General features: G+C 42.3%; 1 protein-coding gene across 2 annotated transcripts in view; it reads right to left on the bottom strand.

Moving 5' to 3' along the window:
- Nucleotides 1-27061, bottom strand: part of FAM107B (family with sequence similarity 107 member B) — a 59324-nt gene extending 32263 nt beyond the window's left edge. Inside the window, exons 1-2 of one of the 2 annotated variants that reach the window (XM_050986632.1) lie at nt 26573-27061; nt 24720-24834 (exon numbers count right to left, since the gene is read on the bottom strand). In XM_050986632.1, coding sequence (XP_050842589.1) covers nt 24720-24834; nt 26573-27024 — 567 coding nt within the window. In that variant the 5' untranslated portion in view covers nt 27025-27061. The remainder of the gene's footprint in view (nt 1-24719; nt 24835-26572) is intronic. The other variant, XM_018910349.3, reaches the window with a different exon arrangement.
- Nucleotides 27062-27942: the final 881 nt, after the last annotated feature.

The raw sequence follows: 27942 nt of genomic DNA on the forward strand, positions 1-27942 counted from the left end.
TACATACTGTAGGCCAGATCTTTCAGCAGGTGTACAGTCTGAACAACTCTTCATATATAATTACACTGCCAAATACTTGATGAAAAGAATTGGGTGGATGTCAGCATATGCTTCTTGTAAAACACACAAGAGGACCTTTGTCAGACAAGAAGTAAGTTAAGATTCACTATAGGAACTGTATCATACAGTTTAAAAGAAAACCACAAACACATGTGCAGGCCTGAAAATGGGGGTAAAAAACTTGAGAAGAAACGTCAGCTGAGGTCTGCTCCTTGCACAGAAGGAGACTGAACAGCAAGGGATACTATTATCCATTGCATCCAGAGAGCTGGCAGGCTTGCTGCTCAAAAGCAGCTGCTTGAATATTTAGCTTGAAAGGCAGATTATTCCTTGCATTTTCTCTGGTGTGGCTTTCAGCTGCACAGCAGTGCCAAATGGCATCGTGCTTCCTGCAGAACCAGAGTGCCTCTGGGCTGGGTTCAAACTGCACATGGTTTATAGGGCACCCTGAAGGGAAGAGCACAGCACTGCACTGATGCCAGAGGGGCCTGGAAGCTGGTGAGGAATTTGAGGATGAGGGCTCAGTATGTTCAGATCAGCAGGGTGGTTGACATGAGCCATCTCAGTGCTGGCTGTTTTGTCACAGAGAAAGACAAAGAAGGAAGGAAGCAGTGAGAGACAGCGAAGGACTCCTACACTGAGAGGTGCACACAATATTGGTCCATGCTTGTTGGAGCTGGGTATGACAGATAATAACTCCAACAGCCTGCATTAAACAGATACTGGGTGTGCAGCCTACACATCTGCCAGTTTTCTTGCTAGGTACTGAAAAGCAGCATCCATCTAATCACTCATCAGCAGTAATTCCCTCTCCTGCTTCAATCTTCTGTTACATGCTGTCACCCAGTCCCAGAGACTTAAAATACATGAATTAACAACATCTGACTTTTGTGTTGGAACAGTGGAACAAATAACTGATAAATTGAAACTTGAAGAAAAAGGGGAACAAATTTAAGTTCAAGAACTGAAAATGATTTGCAAAGCAGTAATTCAGCTTAGTGTGCAATTTTACACACATGCAGAAACACAGGTTTTCCATATATTAAAATAATGCTACTAATTAAATGTTACTAATGCACAAAAGATGTGCTCATCTCTCCTTTGAAAAGCCTACCACGCAAGTAGACACCTAATAAATACAGAGACAACTGTAGTCAGACACAATATGGCAATTTCATTCTAACACAAATCTTGCTGGCACGGAGGCTGAAGTCACACATTTTAAAGAAGAGCTTCCAGACTTTTCCTTGTGTGAATATTTAATGTTTTGAGAGAAGCAAGAGGATTTTGTATTTAGAGTTACTCCACCAGAAGCACTCTCTGTTATCTTTAGTGTTTTGCTTTAAATTATGAATAATCAACTTGTAAGATGGCTCACAGAATCTCCAACCCCTGAAGAAGCAAACAAGAACTCAATCAGAAAAGCTGTGGGCAAACAGGATTACCAGTCTGACTTGGAAGGGAGAATTGCCTGTTAAAAAAAGCCAGAATCATGTTTCCATGTGGAAAATGTTTAAATTATTGTAACTTAATATAACACCCCAAATTTCCCCCCTCTATTTTATTTCTAATAATACACACACTCATCTTTGTTTGTTCCGTTAGATAGCAATGGGTAGCAAAACCAGTCATGTTCAAAATCCCCTGGGATCTGAGCCTTCCTTCCCAGGTTTCCCCCAGAGGGGAGCAGCAATGTCAGGACCACGAGGAACTAGACAAGCATGTGCCAGAGAAAGAGGAATAGGAAATATCTGCATGTGGCCTTCAGACTCATCTTCAGCACAGGCCTCAGAATATCCACAAAATTCCCATACAAATCTGAATGAGAGAGGAGGGAGGGAAAGACTCAAGTTCAGGATGTTCCAATTTGGAAATGTCATTAAGAATGATAATTTTGAGCTAATTAAATGGGGGAAGGGAAAAGGAGGGGTGATGTGGAACATAACAATCAAGCACAGAAATATCCATGTCAGAAGTCACCTAGATGGCAAGACAGGAGCATTTATTCTGCCACACTGAGATATTCTATAATCACAGTCATTGTCACAGTGTTGAACGACGTGCAGGAAGTGTTGCTGCTTCCTCCTTGTACCATTCTCTGTTACTGCACCCTCTGCCATCCAAATTGCCAGTTCCTCTCACACTTTACAAAATGTCAGTGCAGAGACTTTCTAGGAATTTGGGCCAAGTTCAAGAATCTCCATCTGCTCCTGTTGGAGAGGGATGAGATCAGGCTGTAAATGAGTGGCAGACTCCTAGCAAGGAGACACGTGAATACCATTCGGACACGTATAGAAGTCAGTCCCAGCCTTCTTAATTTAAATTAAGAACTTAAGACTCTCCTCTGTCTCTCTGTAATGAAACATTCATATAATCAGTTATTCATCCATTTAGGTTAAGTGCATGTATAGGCAAGTACTCTCAAGACATTTCATTAATCTACATTTATCTTAAAGCTGTTTAGAATTGCAGACGTGCATCCACAAGATGAGTTCTTCAAGACTTAAAAGCAATTAGGTCTTGAGAAAAGTGGCTTTGGTAGCACATGTTCTCACAGTTATTTAAATAAATTCAAATCAAATATAGGTTTAAATCCACGTGAGACTTCTCATTAGACACCAGTGTTTTTTCCAAGTTTCCAGAGCTTTTTTGTAGTGCTTTGCACTGTGAATGTAGGAACATGCACCTGTGCTGGTAGTCACCTTGCAGGAGGGCTCCCCTTGCAAGCCTACACAAACACAACATGGGTTCATAAATTCAATTTATAACACTTTCTGTGTCATAGCTGGTAGCAATATGGAAATATATATATATATATATATACACACACACACATATATATACACACACACACACCAAAGGTGTCACTTTCTGGAAATGTTTCTCCTCACCTGACTGGTTATCATGGTAGCCCAGGACTAAAGTCAGGAGCAGAAACCTGGTGTTCATCCATTAACACATTCCAATTTACCTTCATGGCACTCTGGAGAGCTGAGATCAAGCTTCCTTATTTTGTAAGAAGGTGAACATTAAAATAAAATTAAAAATCCAAATCAGAAATCAACTTACTTGAGGTATTAGGTAGAACAGGAAACTCAAGGTGGACCATACAAGTCCAAAGTGAGCTCTGTAAAATAAGCCCTTCTGCATTTAACTAATTCTTACACTTATAGATGTACAATAATTTCAAATCCTGCCTACTTAAACTGTAACATATGACTCGTGAATTTTACATCATTGGAAAAAGATGACCCTAACTCTGGCAGAGAGTATTAGAATTCCTTATAATCTCAAGTGTCAGTCTTGCTTACATATATTTGTTTTCCTTTAAAGTCCACAAATGGACTTTAAAGGAGACTAAACAGCCCATTTCTTGGCCACAAATGTGGCCAAAAACCTACAATGTGATTACATTCTGTGTGTGGGTAAGGCCTGCTGGTTTAAAACACACACATAAACACACAGATACATATGCACATACATCGGCACACATACTGCCTTTGTAAATAATCAGAACGGATCTTGATGAATCACCTCTATTTGATATTTTTTACAGTGTTTCTTGTAAAAAACCTTTCCTGAATGTGCAAACTATTAAGAAAATATGTGAAAAACAAAGTCTGATTGGCAGACTAAAGTTGGAGGCTGAGTAACATGTAAGCCTGTTTAGCATTAGTGCCAGAAATCCCTTCTCACTCCAAAAATTAGACATATCATTTGTTTTACTAGTTCTAGACTACCTATTCATTTAATTTACATTAAAAATATGAAATTAAAATTAATACAGATTTAGAATTGAAGTCATGCAAAGACAGTACCTCTTTTTTAACAGACTTTAATTTGGGAAATGAGTATCACTGCACACTGCTGAATTCCTACAACAGTCCACAAGGCCAGCACTGGAATCTGTCAATACAGCCATTAAGATTTCATTCACAAGGAGCTGATTAACTCAAGTCTTCCTTTTCCACTAATTAATACCACAAACTGCCTCCAACTATTGTGTGTTTAGATCTGAGTGTATGAGCAAGGAATGACCATCTTACACACCACACAGAATTACAACTTCACAGATCCATGAAACCTTTTTAAATTGGGAAAAGAAAAAGAAAGGCAAGATAGGCTTTACCCTAGTCAAAAGGTCATTCAACTCAGATAAACTTAGAATTCATGAAACTTTAGTCAAGAAAGCAAAAATAAAAGTCTGACCCTTACAAAGGCCAGATGTCCCACTAATTTCCTCTTACATTTTAGTCAAGCACATGGCTCACAGTCACAGAAAAGTTTATTACAAGTCGCAAATATGCCACCAGTAGAGATTCAAGAGTTTCCCTTTCAAACTAGAGACAATTCCCAACAAACAGAAGACACCATTCCAGCATCAAGCCACACGAAGTGAGCCAGAGGCCATCAGCAATCCCATCTGATGGAAATGGTGATGCAGAGAAACAGCTCTGCAGGCAGATCCTGTGGCTGGAACAGCTCCCAGCACATGGGGGTGGTGAACTCCAGCAGAACAGCATTTACAGTCACTCCAGCCCCTGCTCACTGCAGGAGCCTTGCTAACATTTGTGTTTACTACTCCAGGTCAGTGCCAACAACTTCACAGGGCTCACCTCATGAAAAATGCTGTCCTACTCTACCTTTAACCCCTTCCATGTTCCCACTCTACACAGACATGCCTCTTATTCCAAACACCTCAAACTCCATCTAAGACCATTTTCATCATACACACAGATGCTTTCTTTCCTTTCAATATTTTTACTCTACATAACTTCAGAAGGAGTTTAAAATTTTCCCTTTATTAATCTTGACAAAATCCTTTCCCACTAAGTCCTCTGTAACCAAGCTGCTGCACAGCACCCCACCTTGAAATCAGGGGTTTATAATGGAAATGCTGAGGTAAACCTTAGACACAGCATCAAGCTGCATGAAAACCCTGTCATGGTACTGGAAATAAAGTGCATTTAAAACCTAAGAGGCTCTGTCATCACCATAAAATGCACACACTGCTGCTGCATGCTCTCAAACTTTATTACATGGGCCTGGCCACAGCAGCAATGAAGTGCAGCCTTCCCTGACTTTGGACAGCGCTTGGGCTCATTGCCACCTCCACACTAACAAGGATGGGGAAGAGAATGCACTAACTCAGAATCAAGTTTTGTGATCACAGAAGGAATAGGGGAACAAAATTAGTCTAAACAGAAGTCAGTGCTGGAGGGTCACTCTCACTACCTGGCCATTATACACTTTGCTGTTCTTTGCCCAGCATTCACACCTGCCCATCCCTCCAGACCAGTGACTCTCAATATCATCTTCGTTCCTCTGCTGTTACTGAACCACCCTTCCTCTGGGGAAGGTCTGTCAGCTGCACTCAACTCTGGCCACTGAACTTAGCATAAAATTTGGGACTTTAAAATTAAGACAGTAAATCACCTCTATCCTCCACACATAAGAGACAAGTCCAGATGTGACAAAGATCTAATGACACTATTTTAATAAAAGTCTAAAAGAAAACTGAAGACAAGTGAATGAAACACAGCTTTAGTGAACACCTGAAAGTTAATAACTCTACATTAATAACCCCAATGAGGACTGCTGATAGAAAGACAAATCTCCAGGAATTTAACACAGGGTAAGTTTTATTAAAACTATTCTTCCACCTAAAGTGCTTTGGATTATTTAAGATTTATCTGAGTGAGAGCAAGGAGACCTCATCTAATCAGGAAAATGCTATAATAGCCTCTGATTCAGAAGCCATCAATTTACTTTGTGTTCACAGACTATGTAAGACACCATAAAATGAAATAATAAAAAGCAGTAAAACAGAAGAGATGATATGGCAAAAAAACCCAAGTAGCAGCAAGGGAAGGAAAAAAAACATGTTTTAAAGACAAACTACCTGCATGCACAATTCTGAAATTTTAACTCCCAATGTCCCTATCACATTACTGTGTGAGCCTGCAGATGAAACAAAGCAATGGAGAATAATAGGGCCACATTGCCTCTTTTGAAAAGAAAACTTTCCCATCATGGAAAGCTAATAAAGAGAATAAAAGCAACAGGCAAGATTAGGAAAGCAGAGAATTAAAAGTAATAGTATTGATTTAAGTGGTTCATTTTTTATTCATGGATATTCTTTCCAGTGGCTATCTCAGGAGCGTTTTATGTTTAATAGGCACCACCATTGTGCAAATGTTTTCTAAGCAAAAAGCCCTCACTTATTACCAAGGCAATAAATGGCTTCATAGCAGACAGTCCTATGAAGAATTCAAGAACCAAAATGAACTGTGGATCATGCAAAACATAAGAAAACTTATCGTCAGTGAAAGCCCTTTGATGCTGAAACAATTTAATGGAAGGTGGGTGCTACAGATGGTATGTTCTCTCTTGGTAACCCTGCTTCAAGTTGTTTGTCAGAGATCCTTGACTTCTCAAAAGAGAAGGTGTGTATTACTGACTGAAAAAGCTTCAAAAGCTTCAAAAAAACCAAAACAAAACCCTCTATTAAATACACAAGTCCTAGTCTCAGAGCCTTAAAGAGACTTGCTTCCTACCTCTCCCCATTCCTTTTCCCCTTCCCACTTCTGGTTTAAATTCTTACAATAATTATGTTTTGAATATTTATCCCAAATGCAGTCGATTCCACAGACTAACTACAAAATCTGATTCAGCTAAGAAATTAAATCCAGCTGCTTAAACTACAAATTTTAATCCATAATTAATATATTAAAAAGTCTCCATTTATTCTGCATAAATTGTTCTCCTCCTTCCGTAGTCTCCATGGCAGAAAATGTTGTTTTCTGTTATAGAGAGCATTTCACTTCATAATCTCATTAGCAGCCTCTTCTTCCCTCTCCCATCAGTCAGATTTTGCATTCAGATAGAAATGTCTTAAGTTGCTGCCTGGTAACATCCTGGAAGCAATCTCATCCAGTTGGAATTGAAAATGTTATTTAGTCTACTGTGATTTTGTTAATATCAAATATTTGGATTTACAGTAAAGATGGTGGTGGTAGGGAAATTGTAACAGCTTTAGAAAGATGTACCCATTTACTTCTTTACTGAGCAAACATGCTGCCCCTGGGCAAAGGAGTGTCAGATGGCTAATAGTCTCTGTGCTGGAGGGAGCCAGCAAGCAGACTGTTAATGAAGCCCAAAGGGTACTGGAAAGAGGCACTGGGACAGGACTGGCAATCTCTTTCCAGAACCCAGAGCCTCACTGTGCAGCTGACCTACATTCTCCAACTCAGAGTTGAAGGCCAAGTAAAAACATGCATAAATAAAATAATGGCTCCGTTTCAGCAGGATCTCCAAGCACCTCATGCTGGTGAGAACAAGCCATCTCCTCCCATGTACTACTCCAGCAGAAGACACAGATGCTAAATATGATCCTAAATCATTCAGTTTTAACTTGCAAAAGGCCTTTACATAGCAGACCATACTTTGCCAGAACCTTGTGTTAGGTTGCTATTTATTGACTCTGGTGGTGGTGAGAAATCCAAGGCTTTAAATGACCAACATAACCCTTTCCTTTGAAATCGAATTCAAACCAGTTTTATGACTTCATTCTTATGAGTAATCCCCTCTATCCAGGCATCTATTAGATTTAAGAAAGAAGTCATAGCAAACTTCAATTTTCAAACTCATTTTTACCCAATGTAATCTTCCCTTAAAAAAACCACAAGTTTTCTTCATGATCTGCACATCTAAACATCTTCTTGCACAACCGGGGCAATGTCTGTGTATCGAAAGCTTGCAGTCTGTGAGTTTCACTGTTTTACATCAAGAGCAAAGCACATGCAGGCTCAAAATAATGCCATGCCTCCATTTTTCTCTTCAGCTAAAAAGAATTCAAAGAAGACATATCAGAGGAGAATGCACCAGTGTTGATTTGTATTCTAGAAGTGAACAGATGCTAAAAGATGAAAATCATTTAAGCAGAAATCTTGATTGCTATTCTCTGCAGAAGGGTTGCTGTAACATGAGCCTTTTGTTTGCTGAAGAAGCAGATAAACTGCACCACTAATTAGTCATACAACACACACTTACCCAAATTCTTCATTACACATGGAAAATTACTCAGTTCTAATGTTCTACATGAACACACTTACAACTGATATTCCTATCAGCATTGATAAAGAGAGGTAAGTGAAGGCAGAGTAGGTCTACAAAAGCATCAAAGCAAAACTGATTTACTTAGCTTAAAACCCCCTGAAGCAGGCTGGGTACAAAGTGGAACAGACATCTTGTTTATAGATAAAATTTATGAAAGTAATTATTATCTCAAGTTTACAAATTGATTATTTTTGGTCCTGATTCCAGATTTTAGAACTACTAGAGCTGTCTTTTTCTCTCTTAGTCACATTCATGACTTTTCATCACTTTCTCAGCTTTGGAATAACTATTTATTGAATTTAAATAGCTAGTTGCAGAATTCATTGAATGTAATAAAAATCAAGAAAGTACCTCTGAATTTGAAAGATTACTGAAACATTTTGCTTGTTTCTAAAAAACCCTGGTTCTGACCTCTTAACCAGAAAATTTCAAGAGGTACTAAAGGGGGAAAAGCCTGAAGCTGCTTAGAACAGAGCAGGTAAGGAAGGCTGTTAGATTGAATTATTTCACTATGGCTAAACAACAGATTTATTTAAAACTAATTTACAAATAATATTTTTCACCATTACTTTTATGTATTTCTAGTCCAATTAAAATTAACATTTTGACCTGCAGAATCCTAAAGACCTACCCCCATTTATACATTCAAAAAATTCTTGGAAGTTAGCAAGACCAATCAAACCATTCCACCCTACAACAGGTTTTTGCTAATCGTGAATTCATACCAAGCATCTAACTTTTACCACCCCAAATGAGAATGCAAAGAACCATCCCCTGTCCTGTACCACAATAATGGCAGGATTCCTGCATGGAGACAAAGGGACAAATGCAGTGGATGCTCCCATTCATTTCCTGGTGCCACCAGTTGAGCAGCAGAGCAGAAAAGAGCACAGTGGCACAGCTCTGCCAGACACAGGTATGCAGAGCACGATCAGAGTCACCTCAGCCTTAAGTCTTGAAGCCTTCAGGCTCTGCTCACCTGCATTTTTCTGGTCTGGAGAAGCGGAAAACAAATATTGGAGGCACAAGGCCCCAAGAGCTGGAGTCTTCTTGCTACAGCTGAGCTACCTGCACTGAGGCAATGGATGCAGGTATAGGATGCCCCCCCCTTTCCTGCCCACCTTTTATCCCCACCCTTGCTGGCAACAAACAGAAACCACCTGGCTCCCTGTATCAGATAGCACAAGCTGTCCTAATCACCCCACAGCAGCTGCCACCCACTCTCCCACTGCACTCTCTTGACCATGTCCCTGCACCAGACCTGCTCTGTCCCCAGGGTGTGAGGGGCACACAGCTCTGGCTTGGGAGATTTCAGTGCCTAGAGCAGTCCTGCATGAGAGGTGGAACCACCTTGTAATCTCAGCCTGTGTTGGCTCAAAAATACCAAGCAAACATTGGATTGTGCACTTTTGTGTACACATCTGGCTACAAGGAGGCAAAGATGGTCAAAAAAGATACGGCTGCCTAAGTGACTGCACAGTTTTTTGCACAAATGCAAGTGTGCCAAAAGAGACACAGCAGAGGCTTGGGATGCACAGCAGATGGACAGCCAAGACAGATTTGTTACAATGAGAGCAAGCATTAGAGCACTGCAACAGAGAAACCTGAACTGGTTTAACTGGGTCCTTCTCCTTATAAAATAGTTATAAAAAGAAATGTGAGATTACAGGACCAGCTGAAACTGCTGTGCTAATAAAACACAGGAAACCATTGATCTCAATAATGTTGGCTGAATGCTTACAGAGAAACAAGTCTGCAGGGCTAAAATATCTTACTAGTTCTCATAAAATGTTTTTAGATATGTACTGATCCCTGCGAAAGTCAAACACAGCAAGTGGAGAGAACCCACACCCAAGTGATTCTGCAGTGATAGTGGGTTTACTGAAATTCTGACTGCAGAAGATAGCAAAGGTTTTCCTGCATAATGCAAGACTGATAATTTTAAAAAGCTGTCCACACCCTGCCATAATAACTTCATATAACCCATCTAAAAAAAACCAAAAGCAATACAAGGAGTTCAGAGAAAAAGCTCAGAAGCTTTTTCTCTGAACTCCTTGTACAAAATACAATGTATTTTTTTCTTCACATGACTGACTCTGCAACTTAGATTTCCCTTACACTTAGGCATCACTAACAGGTTAGCCAATAGCACAGAAACACAAAAACAAAACTAGAACACAGAAGGAGAGATGGAATTTACTTAACAAGGTCAACAGTGGATCCTGGCACAACTTTGCCTCAGGAAAAAAAAATTCCAAAATGGAAAAGACACATACCACAGTTTTTGCAAATATGGGCTGATGCTCACACACCACTACTCAGCATAACATGCAAAAATTCACCCCCGTCTCATGAGCTCAGATGAACACACACATCCAAAGTCACACATTTATGGCAGCTTTTGCCAGAACCAGCCAGAAGCTTTCCTTTATGTCCACAGCTGATGTAGTACTATTGTGTAGGTACCTACCCTGTCGTGTCTGAATCCTCCTGGGTTTTGAAATGATCCACGCTTCCTACTTGGAGCTGGAGTAGAATGGATGGCTAACTCATTTCACAGAGTTTGGTTATACATCTCCCTTGATGAAAAATTTAAATTGTTCAGCTAAGAAGCAGTGTCTTTTTACCCCAAGATGCTACTCCAGCAGGAGCTCAGTAAATAATGCGAAACAAAACCAGGGAAAGGAATCAAAGTGTTTTGTAACTAGAACAGAAAGGGTTTGGGGTTTGTTTTCACTAAGTTCAAACAGAAGTTTTATGACTCAAGTAAAAGGAGTGTGAAAGAGTTTGGAGAAGGAAGGTTTCCATTAAACAGACCTGAACTGGTTCAACAGTAATTTGAGCTCTGTATGAGCACACTTTTTGCTGTGCCACTCTCAGCAGTGAAGCAAAAACTTCACAAAACACAGGAGGGAGCTGATGACAGATGCGAGGGCAAGAGAGGCAATGCAAGGCCCGCTCAGAAATAGTTACTTGGACTGTATTACAGCCTGCCACAAGAGAACCTTTCCCACATTTTTAAAGCTGCAAATGTAAACACCACTTAAAAGGAAATTTACGTGAATGGCGAACCAAGGAATGAAAAAAATGGGCTGGAAGAAAACAATGAGTTTTCCTGTGCCCAAAAGAGCAACCCTGGGAAGTTCTGGCTCTCAAAAGATAATAATGGTTACCAGGGCTCTCCATTTGTAGGGAGTAGGATTTCAGGATGTTTTCTTTCCCCCACCCTTTGCAGGCTGTCAGGACAGGCTGCTATCAGCTGTGGCAAACCCCACTCAGGGACGTGGAGATGACGTGAGGCTGCTCAGGACAGCTCATGGGCACAAAGCTCAACTGCTTTTGGGGTCTGGCAGAGACACCCCGGCTTAGGGAGTCATCCTTCACCTGCATTTAAGTCGGCTCAGATTCACAGCAGAATAATCACTTTGATGGTGAAAAGCAGCTACTAAAAATGCTTTCTTGCAACAACACTGGCAAGAAAAGAGCCAGGAGACTCTGTGACAGCATCTGCAATTTATGGGAAATGGGCAATCAAGGAGCCAGTGTGGGGAGGCTCAGTGGTGGGTAATGCTGCCTGAGTTCACCCCTGCGTGCCAGCACCTGCACCGCACAAGGGCCACCTGGGCACAGTCCCACCAGTCCCTGCAGCAGGTGATGCAGGTGACCCTTTGGAAAGAGGGGCCCAGAATCCCACAGCACCAACCCACAAGAGGGTGGCTGGGGGAGAGTCACACCAAATCTGCAGCTGATGGAGTCCCAGCTCCTGCTGGAGCCAGGGCTGCCCTAACAATGGTGTGGATGCTGCCCCTGCATTCTCCCCTCCTGTAGTACACACAGGATGGCACTCAGGGACCACTGGGCTCTGGAAAAACACACTGACATGTGGGTTGTCTGATGGGGATCTAACAAGACACAAATTCATCGTGGGCAGCCTGGCAAGTCTCCCTTCTGACAGCTCAATGTTTGATCCACAGATATGCACCTAATCAGCTCAGCGTTAGGATCTACAGTTAAACCCCATTTATTGTCTGAGCCTGAAGATTAGGAGACAAAAACCAGAAGATTCAGAAACAAAAAGTAAAGCAAGGCAGTCAGAGCTGTTCTCCTCCTCATTACACATGGCTGTAAATGCAGCCACATGCAGGCAAAACTGATACTGGTTCAATCCCTTCTGGACAGGTGAGCAGACTGTTACTGGTCTCCAGCAGAAAAGGTTGGGAACAGGGAGGTTCATTCCTCCTAGGGGAGGCAAGATGAGTCACACCATCTGCAGTGGCAGCCCAGCTGCCCAATTCCTGCTCAGACAGTTTAAATCCTCACTGAGTGGTGAACAGCACTTGCAGCAAGACATCACATCAAGAGAAACCAGGTTAATGGTACAGGAGGAGGCAAGGCACAGGCTTTGCTCACCAGGAGCTCTCCTCTCCCAGGATTCCTGCAGATGGAATCCCTCATACTGCGCAAATCCAGACGATGCTGGAAGTGTTCAAAGCCAGACTGGATGGGGCACTGACCCAACCTGCTCTAGTGGGAGGTATCCCTGCCCATGGCAGGGGGTTGCAAGTAGATAATCTTTAAAGTCCCTTCCAACCCAAACCCTTCTGTGATGCTACAAACCCAGGGCAGACCTTACAAGAATGTCAGCAGGGATCCTGCTATGGGACTCATACTTTGCATATATGAAGACAATTTTAAATATGGATTGGATTGATAAAGGCAACTGTTCAGCACGCCAGTGCAAACATGCAAATGTAGGGAAATGCATAACCTGAATAACCAAGTTTTCTTTGCATACTGAGACTTGTCAGCCAATTATTCTTCAGGCTTTACTGTAAATGGAAACATAAGTACTAATAATGACTTAGGAGAATCTCTCTGAATTTTATATATTACATGGGCAAGAAGCCAGACAGAGCATTTAGTTAATTAAAGTTTTATTGATAGTGGTAAGTGGTGCATTTCTGACATCCTTCTTTGTTCCTCCCCTACAGAATGTGACCCTCACCTTCCTTGATGTACAGAGAAAATAAGAAAAAATAACTGTTACTTCCTTCAAGAGCCAAGTAAAAAAGCTACCACAAAAATAAATAAATAACAACCAAGTTCATCATTTAACATAGCCATACCCATAAAAAGACTAATTTGCAGATGAAATAGGAAAGAACCTTGCCTAGGCTGCTAAAAAGAAATTAGATAGATGCATTTCAAATTAAAAAATAAAGGCAGGAAGTAGGAAAAAATAATGAGATACTTAAACTCTGTAAGTTGGCCAAATGTATCAACCCTTGTTATATTTGGTTTTCATGTGTTACTCACTAGGCATGTTCCTGCACTGGGAAGAAAACCAGATAAAACATGTGGTTATTGGCCCACAGAGATATCACAGCCAGAATGCAAGCTCAGGTCTGCAGCAGCTTTCCTTAATAAGTATTCTCTATTTAAGGAAAGATTGATCCTACATGATGTGACAGGCCACTGATACAAATAAATTGCTTTATGATATGATCTGTGAGCAGCCAACATATATTCACCGTGGGCTTACTGAGCTCCATACTAGCGTGTCTAAGTTTCCACTTCTTGTAAAATCAACTTTTATCTCCTCTGTGATACAACCCAGCAGTATGTTGAAATCAATGCTTAGTCTTTCAACCCAAAGGCCTGCAGCCAGTTTACAACTACATAATTTGAAATAACAGGAGTTACCCATCCATTCCAGTTTTCAAGCCTTTGTGATGCACATGTCACTGAATTGCAGGAATAGCTCATGCAGTTACAGAAAGCTTCTAGAAGGAAGTGATAAATGAATAATACCCTTTACAGCTGTAACCAAATAACGTGACTGAAACACACTGGGTTTTTTCCCCACCTCCAGCTTAACAAAATTTCATGTGGTTCACTGGTCAGAAAGTCAGAAAGAACAAAATCTTTATCTACTGTTCCTCACTTGCTGCCACCCACAAACTGCCAGTTAAAAAACGCTGAAGGAAATCAGTGTGGTTTGCTTGCACAACAGCCTTTCTAAAGAGGGAGCAACCATGTAGCAAAGCATTTACACATGAGGTAGGACAACTCCAGGATGCCATTCTGATGCCCACATCTTAATTAACTCAGTATGGCTCTGGCAAAACCCGCAGGGAGTTCCCTGGGTACAAAGCAAGGCTGCAAAAACACATTCAGGGAAATTGTTCCATAACCCAGATACAAATACAGAGCCAGATCAGGAATTACGTTAAACAACTTTCTTAGATTTCTTGTATGATAACATAAGTGTGTATGTGCAACGTGCCCCATAACTTTTGGCCAGTGTCAGACAAATTTTTAAGGGGTCTGAAGCCTCCATGAAATTCCCCTAAACTTCATGCAAACTGGTGGCTGAGCAATGAAAGGTGCCAGGAGTCCAGGCTCTGCCAAGCTTCAGTCCAGCACTGCCAGACAACAATTCCAAGTAACAGCCTTTGGCAGAATGTTAAAAACAACAACAAATAAACAAAGAATTTGAATCAACAGGAAATGAATTGTCAGAAAAACAAAACCAAGATTTATAGAAGGCAAAACTGGAGGATCACCACCCTGACTACATGTGAGCTGTATGACAACAGTTATGTGACATAGAGGAGGTCAAGTTTGTGATGATGGAGTGAAAGATTCACACAAGCTTATCTCATGCAGCTCAGACAGAAAGTGTATATGCATATGGTACAAACATATATACCTTTTTTTTTTAGTTATCTCATATTTCACTTTCTTTACAGTCTAATGTTACAGTCTGGCCCAATTTCTTTCAAAGTTTATCAAACATGATGAAAGGATCAACTCTAATGTACCTACCTGCCTCATTCTTTCTGAAAGTAGGTGTCCTGTAAGATAGTTCTGGCTTTTGGGGCACATTTAAGGAAAAAAAATCAAAACCAAACACACACAAAAACCCCACAAAACAAAACAAAACCCCAAAAGACCCAACCCAAAACAAAACAAAACAAAAGAACACCACAAACAAAAAAGCCCTATAAGCCAAAATTATTCCAGTTTAAGATACAAATATGTCCTCTATTAGGAAGAACATACCATCAATGTGTTAAACATGATTAATATTTCAGAATCTTTCAAGAACCACTTCCAGTCATTTTACAAACTTCCTGTTGTTAATTACAGAACTGGCATCTAAATTCTTAAATATCTTTAAGGGAAAAAACCCCAACTCATTGACCTTAAAAAAATGCCATATATGGGAGGAAACTGTAACTGGTGCAATGAGAGTAAAACCAGTTTAATCCTCCTAGATTAAATTATAAACCCTAAGCAGAGGTAAAGAAAGCCCTTCTCAGAATGCCCTATAGTCCCTTTTAAGAACTTCAAAGCTGTAATACTTAATTTGTCTAGGCTCTTAGTGGAGCAAACTTGAATGATTCAACCTTTTCAGCTTCCATTCAACCACTCTTCATTCAACAGTTTGTTTACAGAAAGATATTTAAATTGTTCTAAAGAGCACCACAGCTCACTGTAGAACCTTTTGATTCTCTAGCAGGCACTATCACTTATTTACTTTAGGTTTCCATTATTCAAGTGCTGGCTGGTGCACATTCAAATGAATCACGAACACCAGAACAAACAAGACAGTTCAGGCAAAGGAATGCAATTCAAACAACATCCAGTACAGAAGACATTTAGAAGCTCAGAAAACTAGGAAATGTTTGGTCTGCTTTTAACTTAGCATGTTTAGGAAAAAAAAAATCATTATGAAAGTCTGAAATTGCTTAAAGTTATACAGAAATGCCACTAAAAACTCCCTATCTCTCAATTTCCACAAGTGACACAAAGGCATTTACCAAAACCACTGCAATGAATTCTTTCCAAAACTCCTTCCAAATTAATGTCCAGAAAAAGAAGAGAAATCCCAAACCCTGTTACAGGACAACTCTGTTATTACAAAATGCAGACACTGGAGTGGTGCAGCGACCATGTCTGTGCTACCACCTCCAGGGCATGCAATTCAGAGAAATAAGAATTGTGCTTGGAGAGCCACCAACCTTTCCATTAAAAAAATAACAACCATGGATGGCTCCTGTGAACCAGGGAACTCACCAAAAGCCAAAAAAAAAAAAAATCCTGCTATATTCAGTCAAAATTGCAATGAAAACTAACATTTGACCAAGACAGAGGAAAAACTGACATTTATTGAAGCTGCAGTTGATGACATCCCATGAAATGATGCCAATTACTTGTCTCTGAGTCAGCTCCATTCCCACATTTAGTACAAGTGCTCTGGCTGACTCACACCAACCATCTACCTGGGAGAGAAGTAAAGGAAATTTCAAGCATGATTTTGCTGTAGCTTTTCATGATGAAGTTTAAATTTGCCTGTTTCTCTTAATTTGAACTCAAATTATTTGAAAATTTAATTTAATTCCTGAAGACAAACTGAAATTTTTCTCAGAAGCAACAAGTTTAATGCTATATGCACAAAACTGGCAAGTAAAGAAATGTTCTGGTCTAAACAGGTTCTGTTTTCAGTGAGAAACAGCTTTTCAGGCTGCTTATTTGCCTAAAGGCATTTATGGGAAGATGATTTGTATATTGGGGTAGTGAGTTTATGCTTGAAATATAAAGTTTATATTATCTTTTCATTATGCTTCCATTTGCAGTGTTTCATCTTGTTTGTTCTCTCTGTTCAAAGTCCCAAGTTCACATTCTATCCTTGCATTAATTAGTTATAGCTTTAGGCAAGTCAATTCAGCCTTTGTTTCTTAATCTGTAAAAGAAGGACAATAATAAATATTTATGTACTTTAAATAGATATTGGAAAGATGTGTTTACCCTGACACAGCTTTTAAAATACACCATTTTATAAAATTCTATGCAAAAATTATCCAGTTTACCCACATTAACTGGAATGGTTGTAATTTTTGTAAATGGTTTGTGGAACTCCCTGTCCTTTCCTTCCTCAAGGAGACCATTTCTTAGAGTTCTTGAAAAGCCTTCCATGTAGCAAACCATGCTACCCTGAGCTGAGTTCATGGCATCCTAACTATGACAGTCTAAAAGAAATTAAAAAGAAAAAAAAGAAGGAGTGCATTAATTACAGGGACATTTATTCTTAGGAATCTGAATGACTGAATATTATAGTACAGAATTTTTTTCACTCCTCTTTCTGGGGGAAAATACAGAGGAGTAAGAGCTCCTTATGTCATTGCTTTTACAGCAATAAGTTTTTTTTGATATTCAATGTTTTGTTGACTGGTGTCTGTTAATCTGAGCCTTTCTAAATCCAATCTTTGCCCGACTTCCTCGCACGCAAAACATCTGCACTTACAAAATAAATTAACTACATCTGGGCCTGTTTTACCAGTCAATTAATCAGCTTCCTATTAAGGGGGAAGAATACCGTAAACCAAAATAAGGTTCTGGAAATAAAATAAAGATGAACCTCAAGCCTTGTGAATCATCAAATCTGAGCAGGAAATCAGCTGAGGATTCTTCATCATTAGAGATAAAACAGGAATAAATACCACTGGCCCAAACTTTAATTCTTAATTCTACTAGTGCTGATGTTACTTGCAATAAAGAGATTAAGATCCAATACTAAAATGGGAGGAAGAGGTTGAAACAATCCCTTAGAGCAGTCATTTAACAAAGCACCACTTTATCAATGCATGCCATGCCCAATTTGATTTATTACTCCAATTTCAGAGCTGGAAGGAATAAAGTCTTTGAAAGCACACACTCCTCTACTTTAAAGCTCATTCTAAACTCTTGCCTTTTAGTGCACAGAACAGGCATCACACATGCAACACTCCCCTGTATGCCACCAGATACTGTCAGCCAAAAGAATTAAGCATCAAAACAAAGTCTTCCATGAATACAAAAAAAATCCACAGGAGAGTAGAACAGGTGACATCACTTGTTCTCCAGCAACCAGTCACCTTTGTCTTTCCTAATTTTGTGGTGGGGAATGAAAACTAAAATGCTTTGGAAAACAACTTTGCTAAAAGCTGATATGAGGATGCTTCAGCAATTAAGAACTTTGTACACCAGACACTGAGATCTTAATTGGCACAGCAATGTAAACCTGGGCATCCTTCTGGGGCAAAGCTGTTGTACATCACACACTGAGGGCACCTCAGCCTCAGCACCACAGGAACATGAGCTCTCCCTGGCAGCTGCTGCCCAGAGTCATCCCGTGCTAGCAACTCTGGGACAGCTTTGGGAGAAGAAAGAACTACTTAGCCACAGGAAATCATGGCAGTGGATTAGGAAAAGACTAGACAGACACAGGAATTACAATTTGAGCAAAAAATTTAGTTACTTAGGTATCCATATGGCCCACTGCCACAACACACAAGCCTACCAGGACTTAGATCCTTCCCCATCCTGAAGTTCTTCTCCCAGTTCCTTTAAAAAGGTATCACAGTATCACTGACTCTGACTGCTTTTTGAGCTGGCTCCCAGTTTTAGTCATCTGCTCTAAAATTGCACAATTAAAGTCACAGAGTTTTGGAAATTTTCTAGAAGAAAAGTACTGGCCTAACTTGTATTAAGCCCTGCTTTTTCTGAAAATTAGATTTACTATATAGACCAGTGTTTCTCCTCCCTGCAGTATTTTTGGCTGAAGCTGACAAATGGATTACATTTAGCTAAAGGAACACATTGTCTTGGATCTGTTGATCCTATTAGTTACCTGGAAATAGGTACCAAGGTCGAGAAGATACTTTTTTAGTGCTTCTACAGAGAAAAAGTAGAGGCTAGTTAGCTAGCCCTAACTAGCTGAAAATTGTATAGAACCCTCTGGAACAGCTTACAGTGCTAAAATTTTTTCCTGTAGTGCAATAAACATGACCAATGAAGTAGCTTTATACAGATACACAATGCTGCAGTGGAAGTTTCAGTAAAAATCTGTCTCTCCATCAAAGCAGCTGTATTCATTGCAAGAAAATTTTTTTTCACTTCAACCCTCACACCAACATGCTTCACCTTTTTGTCTCTAATATCCACTCACACACTCTTCCTTACTTAAACTGTAAGTTCATCAGGGCAGAGACTTTACAACAGATAGGTGGGAAGGACCCTCAGGCCACTGGAAAACAAAACAATAGTTGGCACACTTTCTAACTTCATGTGCTAACTTGTCCTCAGATCCTCAAGCAAGGGAATTTATTTTATTTTGCTTACATACTACACTGAAAAAGACCCCAACCAACAAACCAAAAGCAAAGCAATCATTGCACATGCAGCAAGTTAGATTTATAGAGGAAACTTTGAAGGTACTGCACTTTTGCCCAATTAGGAAAAGGATGTAGAATATAACATGGCCAGGTGATGCCTCTAGCCTCTCCCTCTTTATGCCCAGATGAATCAGTCATTAACTGCAGACAAAGCAAGACAGGCCCAAGAACTCAGACTGGAGCTTCCCCAAAAAAGAATTTTGATACAGTGGCATCTGTAACACTGCTTTGACCTTTTAAACTAAATCCTCCACCTAAGACTCACAGGCACATTCACAAACTCCAATCTTCATGACAAGCTTCAAGGTTGGCTTTCTAGCTGCTATACTTCAGAAAACATTTTTTAAATCTTTTCAGCAGGATTTAGTTTCACACCAAGAGATAAATGCTTTCTGCTCTTCAGAGACATTATTTTCTTGAATTCCAAAGTTTGCTTCCAATGTATTCTTTAAAAAAGGAAAAATATATTTGCTCATATTTTGTGTAAGAAGTTTATGACTTGCTCCGCCTTCTTGTACTTGAAAGAACAAACAGATAAATAGAGTAATGAGCAGACTAACACTACCTTTGGAGAGTCACTGGCTCCCACAGTTGCCATCTGTGGTAACAAACCACTTGCAGGACAAGCCTTGCACAGCCAGGGCTCCCTTCCAGAACACACCAGACTCCCTGTGCCTGAGCACTTCTGATCAGGTACCGTGTCACGGGCTGCTCACTATGACAAAGGACACAGGAGAATGGTGGAACAGTGCCAAGGCAAGCCACACTCACCTTCCAAAGGTCACCTCCTCACGTGGCAAAGCCCACTGCCCACATCCTCAACACCCTGGGTACAACCCCCAGCACTTTTTTGCTTCTGCATGTTAGACAGGGATGATCTCAAATGTACTTGAAGCTTGGAAGAAACAACTGGTTTACTTTTAGATACCAAATCAATACAGATACAATCCCAGACAATGAAAATAGCAAAACTACCAGGATTCTTTCCCTATCCTTTCCTCCAGTCCTATCCAGACTTGTGTATAAATTTCTGACAGACTTTTTCAGGGAGCAGCAGTGATGTGCCGGGTATTATGAGAGTTAAACAAGTGTATTACAGCTTGCCTGATATGTCATAGATCTTCTTCAAGGATAAGTAACCTCAAAAAGCTCTAGGATGAAAAAAAAACCTCTTAAGCACAGAACCATAAAAGAAATCATAACCCAATCAAACTCCTCCTCCCTATTCTCTCCAAAAGTAAACTCAACAAATCCCAGTGGCTTTAGATGAAAATTGGTTTTCTTCTTCTATGAGCAGCCAAGCCCCAAACTGCATCTGAGGGTGAGGCCAGGCACCCACTCTTCCTTGAAGGGCACCAAGGAGCTCAACCATTGCATCAAGTCTGAAGGATGTGGCAGCAATGCAATGAGACATTCAGCAAGTCATCTTTGCTCCAAGTGACACTTCAGAAGAAACTGAGGTAGCAGAGACATATTTCAGTCAAACAGCAGAGCAGTGCACACCTTCAAAGGGCTGCTCAGCAAGTCATCCTGCCAGGAAGAAGAAAGTTTACTTGGCCTTAAACTCCTCACTCTTCAGAGGTACTAAACAGTAAAGCTGTACCTCTGTGGCCCTTCTAACATGCAAAGCTATTCCAGACCATTCACTCCAAGCACTGTCCTTAAGTGCTCCAGTCAGCTAGAGGTGCACTTCACCCAGCTGACAGCATAAACTCCAGCTTCTCTGAAATCTTTTCAGCTTGTTTAGAAGCATCCAGCACAGGCACTGGCCTAGATTAGGAATGCAGTTATGCACACACGAATGGTCTTGACCCACTTCTCGCCACGTAGTCCTGGCCACTCGGAGCTGTGAAGTCTATTTATTATTAGCACCAGAACAAAAAAAAGCCTGTGTATGTACATGAGGTCTGACAAATGCCCACTCACTGCACAGGCAAGGAATGAAAGGAATTGTTCTATTATTTGCCATCATCATCCTCCTCTCACCAGCCCACTGAATGCCATGACTATTGAAATACCTTTGATGGGCAGTGCTTGCCTCCCCTTCAGGGCAGACACTGCTGATCTGGTGCGGCACTTACCACCAGTGAGCAGAAGCACAATGAACTGGACATCCTCCAAGGGGCACAGGAGAACTCCAAATAATCAAGTAAAGAAAAGAAGCCCAAAATGAGTTCCCTTTTATAGAGTAACACTTTCAAGACTGAGTTTCTCCTGCCTAAAATATACTACACTACAAAGCAGAGGGACTGCTTCAAGTGAAGCCAAACATGAAGGCAGTTTTTCCTTCAGAAGCATTCCTGGGTTTCAGCTCTGCAGCTTACAAGAAAGCAAAGTAATTCCCAGTTCAAGGTAAAACACAAGATCTATCCCACAAGCAACAAGGCTGTTCTGCAGGATATTAAAATACCCCTCATAGCAGCAGCACTTTTCATGCTTTGTCATCACAAGTTCTCTACAGGACTCTAATGCAGCTCACACAGAGAGGCTGTAAATGCAAATGCTGAGATTTGCTAAAAGACAGCACAGAGGTTTTACAGTTCATCGTGAAAGCATACATGCTGCCAAAAATTGCCATAAAAATGTAAAAATAAAGAAATTGAGCTCATCTCAATGAAAGGGATTTGTCCCACTGTTCCTAAATGACTGCACTGTTTCTTTCTTGATGAGGAGCATGTATGTGTACAAAAGGCAACCTTCTGCCTTCATGATGTCAAAGACATTTTAAAAATGTAAGCAAATCCAGGAGTTTTTCTTCTAGGATAAATAAAGCTAAACAAGGCAAAGGTTATTGCATTTGTGCTCCCTTCTGATATCATAAAACTAGGATTCTTGTCCCAGCTAAGCAAGCTGAATACCTGCTAAAGACTCAGTAAACTCCACTGCAGACTAGATCTATGCTACAAGCAAACTGCACCAAATCATCACAAAACCCTTTCAGCTACACACCCAGGCTAAACCCATGGAGGAAATACTGATTTCAAAAGTTTTTAAAATGTGACACAGGCCAGCAGACAGCACTACCCCAAATGCTCCAAAATCTTTGCAACTTAGTCTTTTATAGACACAGCTTAGAAACCCTGTTCTCCCACCTATGAGAGTCCCACCCTTCATTGCACAAAACTTACAGCACTGGTCTAAGCACAAGAAGAAGGCTGTCAGCACAAAAGTTGTTTTGAAACTGAAGTGACAAACAGGACTGACCATTATAACCATGAAGCACCAAACACAGCACTGTAAGGAAAAGCATTACTTCAGTTTTCCCAAAGTGACAGAGCACAGAGGTAGCAGATAAGCTTCAGTGCTTTGAGTTACACGGAAAAGGGAAGAAAAGACCACATCCTTCCTCTTTTTGCAGACACCTGCAAAAAAGTGCTCCCTGCTTACTTAACCCGGTGTAAAACTTCTGCCACAGGAGAACTGCCACAGGCCACTCCCTGATGTCATGCAAAACCCACAGCCCTTCACACCAACAAGCCAAAGCAGAAAAGCAGCCAGGTGAGAAGAGCAGCTACGTGAGTGTCTGTGCATATCACAATGAAGAGCAGCCACCCCTTTAGAAAACAGTTTTTTAAAAAACCACGCAAGCCTGGTCTCTCAGGGTGGGGATCTGCACTCAAACCACCTTCCCAGCTGCTGGGGTCACAGAAAGGCAGTCTGGCCTTGCCTTGACCCTCCTGGCTCTGCAAAGTCTCCTCCTGCTCACACACAACTGCACAGTGGGACAGATGCAGGACCTCCCCAAAGACCCAGCCAGAGACCCCTGTGTAAAAACAGCACCCACTGAAGTAGAGAAAGGAGAAGGCCCCTTTCCTTTTTCTCTTCTCTCCTGCATGTGTTACCCTCTTTGTTTAAGCATTTATCACTACAAAATCCTTCTGTTTTCCACAGTCTAACAAAGATGAGCATGGCTGTGATGGAAGAGCAGTCAACCACTGAGTACATCACAGCCAGGTAACTCAACCAGTTTTCACACTGTGCCTTTTGGGCTGTGCCTCTTCTCTTCTCCCACTCCTTCTGGCAGGGGCAGTACTTTAATTTCAACACTAGCCAACAGCTCAGTACACACGAGTTCAACTTCTTCCACCGCTACACAGTTCCTGTGTGGTCACTGACAACTCTTTTTTTTGCTTGTGATCCTATTCCCCGTCTGCAAAGGGAAGGTATCTTCCCCACAATGGGAACACAGGGTATTCCACTTCAGCATGGTTTTAGAAGGATTAGTATAAATGAAGCATTCCAAGAGATAAGCCTGGCAAGAGCATGCAAGACATGGGAAGTGCAAGTATCACTGATAAATGTAGTTCTAAACAGATAATTTATCTTTCTTGTAAAAGTATGTTTTTCCTATCAAATTTGCAGCTTTATGTTCAGGTTAGCATGTGAAACTATTCTCTTTCCACATCTGAATCTTTCCACTGTTTTATGTCAAAACAAAACATCAAAAGCCTGACTTACATGCCTTTTAAGTAAACACAGAAGAGTTGCAGGCTCTTTGCAACCTTATGTTGTGCTGCAAACCATACTTCACTGACAGTGAAAAACACGCCAGGTCTGGCCAAACCAGAGCAAACTTTAGACCAATAACTGAGTTGAAGAAGCATTAAGCATTTTCTTCCCCTTCACAATGAGACCATGCATCTATCTTGCTCTTTGATACTGTGTCAGAAGGGTATCAGCCCTGAGCTGTGTCAGACATGCTCTCTTTGGGTTCTTATGAGATGCAAATAGATCCAAAGTTGTACAGCACAGAGACGTCAGACACAAAACGGCTCAGCAGAAGCTGAGCACTGAAACCGGCTCTGTTTACAACTACCACAGTCCCAGAGCAGATTAAGAGCTGGCCACATGTATTTAATACTGTTAACCACATACAAAGATAACATAGCTTTATTCAATAAAATATTTTCTTTGAAACTTTGATAGAGCCAAAGCTCTGTTAGAGCCAATTACTTGTTAAACAGTTCCACTCTTCTTCCCACAGCTAGCAAACATGATTATTTCCTTCTCTCTTTCCTCATTTTTCCCTCTGCCCAAATTTTTAGGTAATTTCCCTGTCCTTACTGAAGACATGAAGGAATGTTCTAAAAACCAGTTTCTCAATGCCCAGAGTATGGGCAGCTGTGTAAAAATTGAGAGACTCCCCCACCCCCAGCCCAGTCTATCACTCTGTATCAAGCCAGGCTGTTCCACTGTGCGACTCTGACAAACAATCTGCCACTTCAGCAAATGCACTGACCAGAGGCAACACACAAATCAGATGGTGAAGGAGAGTACAAGAAAGATCTCCCAACTGCAGCTGCCACGGAGCTCCTCACTTACCCAGTCGTGCAGGGATGGTGCACGGGTCGACAGTCTCAAAACCTTTAAATGCTTGGAGGTGAACTGGACTGCAGAAAAACTTCTTAATTTTGAAGAGAGAAAAAAGATGCTAAGACTGAAAAAGCAGGAAGAGAATAAATTAAGGGATATGAGACCTGAAGCAGAAAGGAGAAAGCAAGTGGGAAAGTATCGTGAGGACCTGATGAGATGATTCTCCCACTTCTAACTTTCAGGAACATGAGCTTGCCATTTTAATTAACAATACTTAAGTGCTGAAGACAATATAGTGACACTACTCTTGAGCATTATGGACACAGAAGTGACATTTCACCTGCCAAAACCGTCCCTGGCAAAACTCCACCATCATCAGTGGAACTACACCAAGCATGAAATTGGCCCACAGTTGCACTAAGACAAAAAAGGCTTTCTTTCAGAAGATATAGGGAATTTCTGGTTCTTTACAACAAAGCTCAGCAAATGTTTACTGTCCCTAAGTAAATATCCCTGACACCAAACAAGCAGCCATCATATTCATAGCACACACTGTCTGTTCATAGGAAAACATCCATCAATAAAGCAAGTTTCCCAGTGTCCTGTTCATATCACAAGGAAATTAAAGACAGTTTAAATGCCTCCCAAATTGCCTACCCGATCCACAAGCAATCTTTCTCATTTTCAGCAACATCCTTCCACCCTCCTCTGCCAAGTCAAGGGAAGTTGACTGTCCTGACTGGTGCTACAGTACTCAGCACACACTGACAAACCACAACACTGAGCAGCTCCAGAGTTATTCAACAATACCCCCACAAACTATACCCTGCGACCACACTGTGCTTACACAAAAAACTTCTTTTCCTCCTTTTGTTACATTTTGGTTTGGCCATGTGAATTCTCGTTCACATTGCTGCCACTCTCTCGGGTTTGCCAGAAGCATGTCCCGGGCTTACAGGGCCAGACTCTGCTCCAACGCCAGCCACGGCCGTACACCACATTTGCATAGTATCGATTTATGCCAGAAATCATTAAGCTATGAAAAAAATCAGTGGTTGAAGCAAACAAGTAGTTCGGGCACACTGAGCTCCCGTACTGCACCCCTTCCCCTTATGCACCCCCCCCCCAACGAATTTCTCGGTGCATTTCCCTGACCAGCTTCGCAGCCTTTCAACCCAATGCCCAGGAAAACCTGGACATCTGAATTTCCAGGGTTCTTGAGGAAAAGTCTGACAGACCCAGGTGGGACTGGTGGGAGCACAGGAGAAGAACTCCTCAGGGCTTGTCCCACTCCCAGCTTCTACTTGGTTTAAAGATCTGTAAGAAGACATCCAGTGTCCGCAGCAGAACTTCAGCTGCTCTGAATGCTCATTTTACAGACCACCACGTATAGGGAAAAAACATTTTTCATTTTTATTTGCTTTTCCAACTCGTCTTCCCGACCACCACCACCCACTCCGCCAGTCCTGCACCCAGGGATCCCGCGGTTCGATGGGGGCGCTCCCACGGCCGCAAGAGTCACCCAGGGATCACAGCTTCCCCCAAGAACACCCGAACATCCCACGGACACACCGAACAACCACCGGCTGCACGGCCCCGGCGAGCCGGGGACACCCACGGGGGCGGCGGGAGCCCCGCACAACACGGGCACCCTCCTGCTTGCTCCCCCTCTAATTTATGCAAAGCCACGACGAACTCCCCGCGTTTCCCTTCACGAAGGAAGGCGCGGGTGCCCCCCCAGCCGGGACCCGCCGCTCCCGCCTCTCTTTCCCGGGGGCCGCCGTCCCTCAGCCCGCCCTGGGCTGGGATATCCCGTCGCTCCGCGCCAGCGCCTTTGTGTACGGAGCAGACACAGAACCTACCTCGGCGGGGCGGCTCTGCCCGCCCGGCAGCGCGGGGGACGAGGGCAGGGTGAGCCGAGGAGGGACGGAGAGGAGCAGCCGCTGCCTGCCCGCCCGCCCGCCTGCCCGCCCGATGCCTGCCGAGTGTCCGCCCGGCCCCGCCACACGCGCAGAGCCGGCCCGGCCGCGCCTGAGGGGAGCGGTGGGGCGGGCCGGGGGCGGGCCCGGCGCTGAGTCACCGCCGCGGCCGCCCCGCCGCCTCCTTTGTTGTCAGGCGTGGAAAAATTCGGGGTGGCGGGGATGGCTGGGGGGAAATCCCGAGGAAAAAGGGGGGAAAACTGGGCCTGTGTGGCGGCCTGGGCCGGGCTCCACGGGCTCAGCGCCGCCCCGGGAGGGACAACGCGCGTGGGGCAGCCAGGGGTGTTCTCAAACTCCTGCCGGGGCTCGCCTTCGGGAGACACCTCTGCTTCCATGGAAAGGAATTTCCTAGCCTGTAACTTTCCCAGTGGTTCCTTACCGTATCCAGGAGCTCAGTCCCTGTGGATGCTCTCACCATTTATTCTGTAGGAATTAAGGTCCCCATTCAAATTAAAGGTCAGGAGGTCATGGCCAGCCAGCACGTATTGAATGTACCCAAAATCTGTCTCCGAGCCAGCATTACACCATGGGGACATGAGAAAGAATCGGGGCATAGCGTGCACAGACTTCGGAATGAACCCAGGCAAAGACATTTGGGGATGAAATGTATGTTTGCACTGGGGTACACACTGGGATTAAATAGATTTCTTTTGTGGGATTATTTTGCGTTTCTTCAAAACAGATGACTTGAATCACAGCACAGCAACTGGAGTCACCTCAGGGATGGAAAGCTTCAGCCTGATCTGGGGAGTAATTTGAGGGCCTAAACCTTCAGGATCCCTTGGGCTGTGGAGACCGACCCTTCCCCAGCAAAACCCCCAGCCAGAGGTCCCAGCGAGAGGAGTGTTGGGTGCTCAGTAGATGGTGCTATTTCCACCGAATTTATCCCAAATAACCCTCTGCCCCAGGATGGAAAGGGCAGTGAGCCAGTTGGAGAAACAAGTTTTCTGCGAGGAAGAACTGAAATCCGGAGTGCTGGTGTGTACTAAAAGACTGCTCAGGTCTTTGTGTGCAGCTGTTCTTCCACTAGGAATAAACGGCAGCTGGGTTGAAACCTAGGAAATAGATGAAAGCCAGGGCATCAGTGGCCATTGGCACATCTGGTTCAATTCAAGCCCGCTGCCAAGCACCTGCATACACAATTAGAGCTGTCCTGTGAACAGATGAAGTGTTAAAAATTAGTAAATGCTCCTCCAAAAGTCCTTTGTGACATGCCAATCTGGCCAGCTATTTGTGTTGTCCATGTTCACAGT

This window comes from Serinus canaria, chromosome 1A, assembly GCF_022539315.1.
Source record: "Serinus canaria isolate serCan28SL12 chromosome 1A, serCan2020, whole genome shotgun sequence".
In the NCBI taxonomy this organism is placed as follows: domain Eukaryota; kingdom Metazoa; phylum Chordata; class Aves; order Passeriformes; family Fringillidae; genus Serinus; species Serinus canaria.